The sequence below is a fragment of the Cotesia glomerata genome, linkage group LG9 (assembly GCF_020080835.1).
Source record: "Cotesia glomerata isolate CgM1 linkage group LG9, MPM_Cglom_v2.3, whole genome shotgun sequence".
NCBI classification, from domain to species: domain Eukaryota; kingdom Metazoa; phylum Arthropoda; class Insecta; order Hymenoptera; family Braconidae; genus Cotesia; species Cotesia glomerata.
This window is the reverse complement of record NC_058166.1, coordinates 4,345,180-4,351,952: the sequence shown is the minus strand read 5'-3', so window position 1 is coordinate 4,351,952 and position 6,773 is coordinate 4,345,180. Positions and strand designations below refer to the sequence as shown.

At 29.3% G+C, this 6,773-nt stretch overlaps 1 protein-coding gene across 1 annotated transcript; it reads left to right on the top strand.

The window, feature by feature from the left end:
• Positions 1-4,601: 4,601 nt before the first annotated feature.
• On the top strand, positions 4,602-6,559 carry LOC123271732 (homeotic protein deformed-like). The gene is made up of 3 exons (XM_044738128.1): positions 4,602-4,803; positions 5,321-5,466; positions 6,053-6,559. Exons 1-3 carry the CDS (start codon positions 4,602-4,604, stop codon positions 6,557-6,559), a joined length of 855 nt encoding a protein of 284 aa, XP_044594063.1.
• The last annotated feature ends 214 nt before the right edge of the window (positions 6,560-6,773 follow it).

Below are 6,773 nucleotides of genomic sequence, written 5' to 3'. Positions count from 1 at the left end.
GTTGGACCCTGAATCACTGCTACCTTGCCTCTATGGCTACACCGTTCACACGACGGCTTTTTAAAATAAAGTTCTGATAATAAAATATTCCTGTGGAAAAAATGATCCTGTGTAACTTTACTAAGCTCATGTACTCCACTCGCTAGGATAGTTGAACACTGAATGCTGTCCGGAGTTCTTGGCCCCGTTTATATAGGCATATTTTCCCGCTCCGCTCCCGCGCGTCAGCGTCGCTAGCGGAAAGTTACTTCGTGCCTTCCGTTTTGATGCGCGCGTCTTTCGTTTCGGTGCGCGCACATCGCAGCGACTATCCCTACTCTCGCGAGTGTACACTTGTATATTTTTTTTGACTGATTCTCAAAATTTTATTATTTTAATACATTTCTTATTAGTAATAATTATAATTATTAATTATTATTATAATTTATAATTCTTATTTATAATCATTATTTCTTATTTTAAAACAAGTGGTTACACGAATTGATTTCTTATTACAACATAGCTAATTTTTATGGAGAGAAATTTTATCTTTCAGTAAATTCACTGTACAGTGTTTGTTCTTATTAGAAAAAAGTGGGACACGACGGCCTCGTTAAGCCGGTTATTTCATTTTGTAATTTTGCAGAAAATTAAAAGAAAAAAGTTTTTTCTTTCTGGGGTACGACACCCCCCCCCCCAAAAAAAAAAAACACGAAAAATTTTTTTTTTAACTTTCTGCTAAGAAAATTGAAAATTTTCAAAAATCAGGAATTTATTGGTTTTACCCCGTTTTGCAAAAATCGAATTCTCATTATATCTCGACGTTCTGAGGCCCTAGGAAGCTTCCTTGACTACCCTGTGTGTATGTATGCGACCCTGTTATAGTTTGTAAACGGCTTGACCGATTTCATTGCGGTTGGCGCCATTCAAAAGGACTTGGCCAAACTCAAATTTTCAATACAATTTGGACCGATTCAGACCAGAAGATTTTAAGAAATCGCAAAAAAAAACTACGAAAAAAAAATTTAATAAATAATACGCAGTGAATAACAACAATTTGTAATTTGACAATATTTATTCGAAATTTATAAAAAAAAAAATTAACAGAATATTTGGTAAAAAAAAAAATATTAATCACAAATACAAAAAATTAAATTTACGTTTCTACTTAACTATTGGAGAATGTTTTTTTTCATCAAAATCTAACTTAATAGAATAAATGACAACAGTATTAATAAAATATAAAACAATTTTATTATATTAGAACAGCATCGAATGATTGAGGGGATGGTCCAGACCAATTTGAATTTAGACCAGCAGTCTCATTGTTCCAACCAGGTGGATAATAATCATCATTATTAGAAGTGCAATTATTTGAATAATAAGTGTGAAATGTTTCCTTAGCTTTGACGTCGTTTGCATATACGTTGGGAATTGAACAATGTTCATTGATGTAGTTATAATTCCAGTCAGGACCATTAAAATTTTTATAATTCTGATTTTGAATTGTGTTGTAGTTGATTCTGTTGTGGAAATTCCAACTACTCAGGTGATGGTGGGGGATGTCAGTGGATGAGTTACTGCTGTAGTTGAGAGTATGCATTTGATTCTCTCCATAAATAACTGAAGCAGGAACAGAAGCAGAAGCAGAAGCAAAAAAGCTGTTGTTCTGGTATGTTTTTTCTTCCTTGATTTCCTCGTGTCTCTTTTTGCATCCAATTTGAGTGTCAGGCGGAGCGGTCTTAGGATCCTTGTCCACGTCTTTGTCGTCTTTGATTGATCTAGCTTTCTTATCTTTCATGCGACGATTTTGAAACCATACTATGACCTGTCAAAAAAATTATATTAGTTTTACATATCAATTATTTAATAACAGTTATTATTTTCAACTATAAACTCGTCGATTGGCTAACCAAAAAACAACACACAAACGTGAAAGTTATTGGAGTTAATTTTTAAAAAAAAATAAATATTTTTTACATAAACTTTTTAAAATATATTTTACATAAACTTTTATTAGGATTTCGTGAAAATTATTGGAGTTAATTTAAAAAAAAAAAATAATTTTCTGATTAATTTTCTTGTACGCAACAAAAATATTAAAAATAAAAATGCAGATTAATTGGAAGAAACAAATTAAATTATTTTCTTTTTTCAATTAAAAGGCCATATATGAACAGATTACAGAAATAAACTTGATTTAAAAAAAGAAACGCTGATCTAAGAAGATTATTTTGAAGAATCTATTGTTCAAAACCAAGCCGAAAAAATTGTAACCCAAGTTAAATTTACTCAAACTAAGAACAATTTCTTTATTCAGAACCTTTCAAGTCGATGAAAAATTATTGAATTATTTAATATATTCTTTTGACTATGATTCTTTTCAGACGACACAAGTACTTGCCCTGGGTGGTCAACTCCTTCTCCAGATGTAAGAGTTGATGGGTAGTAAAAGCAGTTCTCTCTCTGTGCTTTGAATTGAATTCTGTAATAAACAAATGGAAATTATTTATTCCTGAACATTGAATGCAATGAATATTGACTCAAAAATTAGAACTCCTTAGTGAAAAATACACAAGAAAAATTCTATAATATACATATTAAATTGATGACTAAAATGAAGTTAGTTCATTATTTCAAATTTATTATTTGATTGCATATATTATTATTAATTAACGACTGATTACGAAAAAATAAAATCCTTCAATTCTAAAGAATGATACAATTAAATAATTGATAGTGTTTTTTTTATTGTTATTAGTTAACACTTTTAATAAACAAAATTTTAATAAACAAAACTGGTCACCCGATGAGCGTGACGCCGTCTAACAACTACTCAACCTATAGAGACTCGCTTTAGTGCGAGCAAGAAACTAAAAAAGAGGTGACCAGTCTAGGGTTAAAGTTTAAATTTTCAATGAGATCAAAAAACATATATATAGATATATATTAGGGCGTTTAAAAAAAAAAAAATTTTTTTTTCTCGGAACCAGGCTCAATAGTTTCAATACTGGTCATGGGTGACCAGTCTAGGGTTAAAATATTATTTTCTATGTTAATTATTTTCTACCTATCTATACATATATTCTTTAAAATTTTCAAGAATTTATATATAAGATATATTCTTACTTAAAAGAAAATTTTCTAACTAAAGTATTTTTTCTTTCTCAGTGTATAAGTATTATTTAAAATAATAAATCTAACATTGCAATTAATATATGGGTACATTATCTAAAATTTTAAGAATTTATTGTATTGTTGTCGTTTCTTTCAATTTATTACTGCGCTTATATTTATGACGGCGCCTATACTAAGTCAGGTAATTACTCGAAGCTCATTACGGGAATCTTACTCTATGCTTTTCAAGAAAGCCGTACGGAACGTTCAATGACTATCTTATTTAGAATGGTAATGACCTTTCTTATTTGAATGGTAAATTATAACAAAACAAAAATATGTGGATCCTAACCATGGCGCCACTATTCTTTTTGCTATTCTATAATAGCATCAGGTATTTCCCAGAATTAAAATTGGTATTACTGCATGTACAAGTATTGCACTTATATTATACTCACAATTATTTTTACTGTAAATATCCTTACTGTAGAAATACTCGCCTAATCAAACTTTCCATTATATAAAAAATGAAATTTTTTTTTTTGCAGTGTAAAATTTTTATTTATTCATCAAGCTATAATCTATTTTTTTTGTTTCTTTATTGAGCCAATAATTGCACGCCTCGTAAGCGAAGCGTTTAAGGTTGTGCTCTATTCTCGCCTTACAAAAATCGAGTGATTTCTTGAACAAAAATTGTCTCTATTTATTTTAAACTATTTCAGATAAATTTTAAAGAAATAGATATTTATGACATAAGGCCGTGAAGTGGCGGTTTTCTGACAGCGATGATATTTCGATATGAGCTTAAGGTTTGTGGCGGGAAGGTTCGAAACGGGCGTAATTTTAACGTCCGAGGCATAGCTGAGGGTGCTTCGAAGATTTCTACAAATTGAAGGGACATCAATAACTCTTTAATTTCTGAACATTATTAATTAGCGTAGCGAAAAATGAAAATAAATAATAAATTTTAAATTAAATCATTAAACAATGAAACATATTTTAAGTATATTAAAAATGTAAGTTTTTAATTAACAAAAAAATTATTTTCAAATCTGCTGTCTAGTCAATGGAATTACGATCGTCTCTGTCTGATGTTAGTAGTATGCATTAAAAAAAGGAAAAAAAATTTACAATCAAATTTTTATTTACAGCATTATTTGTATACAGAAACATTTTAAGCGCAAAATGCCTAACTATAGTTTTACACTCACAGTATAGAGGCCCTCTATTGTAAGGTGAAAAACTCCCCCCTCTTTAGAACGCATAAGTGCAGTAAACGTCCCTATTTTCACAGCCAATGAGATGTTTGGTTTCAAAAACAAAATAGTTGTAGCCCTCTACAAGCATAGGTAATTAATAGTCGACACTCGATGCTTCAGTCACTTTGAATCTTTTAAATTATTAACTTTGTAGCAATTTGTGCATTTAATTTCATAGTGAGCTTCCATAACAATTAATAGATTTATTTTCAAGTAAAAATATTAAACCGGAAAATTTAAATAAAAATGGCTTTGTTCAGCAATTCGGGACTAAGTGAAGGATTTCTTGATAATTTTGAGCCTGAACTTCAAGAAATTATTCTATCCTTGGAGCTACCTCCTGTGAGTCCTGTGAGTCCACTGATGAATTCCGATGAATCTGATGCCTATCGCAAAAATTTTGATAGCGAATCATCGACGTATAAGCGACGGTCAATTGTAAAAAAAGGTTAGATTTTTTTTTTATTTCTACTCTTACAATTGTTCTGTACGTATGAATATTCATAATTCATCTCAAAAAATTTTGTTAAAATATATTACGGAGAAAAAAATAACATTTAAATCATCCAGGAATTGTATGTCAGCGCATTTTTATTTCATTATTGAAAAGATTTCATTGAATTTTTTTTTTCTCATTAGATTATTCTTCAGTTATTGATAGGATCAATTTTATTTATTAAAAGTGTTAATTAATAACAATAAAAAAAACACTATCAATTATTTAATTGTATCATTCTTTAGAATTGAAGGATTTTATTTTTTCGTAATCAGTCGTTAATTAATAATAATATAAGTAATTAAATAATAAATTTGAAATAATTAACTTACTTTATTTTAGTCATCAATTTTATATGTATATTATAGAATTTTTCTTGTGTATTTTTCACTAAGGAGTTCTAATTTTTGAGTCAATATTCAGTGCATTCAATGTTCAGGAATAAATAATTTCCATTTGTTTATTACAGAATTCAATTCAAAGCACAGAGAGAGAACTGCTTTTACTACCCATCAACTCTTACATCTGGAGAAGGAGTTCACCACCCAGGGCAAGTACTTGTGTCGTCTGAAAAGAATCATAGTCGCCAGAGATTTAGGATTAAATGAACGACAGGTAAGAAAATTGATATTTGTTCTTTATTTAATTAAAAAAACAAAAACAAAAATAATAAAATTATGGATGAAATTCCATTGATGTGGTTTTCGAAGTATTTTTTTGATGGACATGAGGAACTCGAAGAAATATTTTAAATAATTCAATAATTTTTCATCGACTTGAAAGGTTCTGAATAAAGAAATTGTTCTTAGTTTGAGTAAATTTAACTTGGGTTACAATTTTTTCGGCTTGGTTTTGAACAATAGATTCTTCAAAATAATCTTCTTAGGTCAGCGTTTCTTTTTTTAAATCAAGTTTATTTCTGTAATCAGTTTATATATGGCCTTTTATTTGAAAAAAGAAAATAATTTAATTTGTTTCTTCCAATTAATCTGCATTTTTATTTTTAATATTTTTGTTGCGTACAAGAAAATTAATCAGAAAATATTTATTTTTTTTTTTAAATTAACTCCAATAATTTTCACGAAATCCTAATAAAAGTTTGTGTATTGTTTTTTGGTTAGCCAATCGACGAGTTTATAGTTGAAAATAATAACTGTTATTAAATAATTGATATGTAAAACTAATATAATTTTTTTGACAGGTCATAGTATGGTTTCAAAATCGTCGCATGAAAGATAAGAAAGCTGGATCAATCAAAGACGACAAAGACGCGGACAAGGATCCTGAGACCGCTCCGCCTGACACTCAAATTGTATGTAAAAATAGACACGAGGAAATCAAGGAAGAAAAAACATACCAGAACAACAGCTTTTTTGCTTCTGCTTCTGCTTCTGTTCCTGCTTCAATTATTTACGGAGAGAATCAAATGCATACTCTCAACTACAGCAGCAACTCATCCACTGACATCCCCCACCATCACCTGAGTAGTTGGAATTTCCACAGCAGAATCAACTACAACACAATTCAAAATCAGAATTATAAAAATTCTAATGGTCCTGACTGGAATTATAACTACATCAATGAACATTGTTCAATTTCCAACGTATACGCAAACGACGTCAAAGCTAAGGAAACATTTCACACTTATTATTCAAATAATTGCACTTCTAATAATTATGATTATTATCCACCTGGTTGGAACAATTAGACTGCTGGTCTAAATTCAAATTGGTTTGGACCATCCCCTCAATCATTCGATGCTGTTCTAATATAATAAAATTGTTTTATATTTTATTAATACTGTTGTCATTTATTCTATTAAGTTAGATTTTGATAAAAAAAAAACATTCTCCAATAGTTAAATAGAAACGTAAATTTAATTTTTTGTATTTGTGATTAATATTTTTTTTTTTACCAAATAT

Excerpts from the sequence above, each read along its gene's own strand:
- LOC123271732 (XM_044738128.1), top strand. The coding sequence starts at position 4,602 with ATGGCTTTGTTCAGCAATTCGGGACTAAGTGAAGGATTTCTTGATAAT. Across the intron at positions 4,804-5,320 it reads ACGGTCAATTGTAAAAAAAG|AATTCAATTCAAAGCACAGA; the intron begins GTTAGATTTTTT and ends TGTTTATTACAG. Across the intron at positions 5,467-6,052 it reads TAGGATTAAATGAACGACAG|GTCATAGTATGGTTTCAAAA; the intron begins GTAAGAAAATTG and ends TTTTTTTGACAG.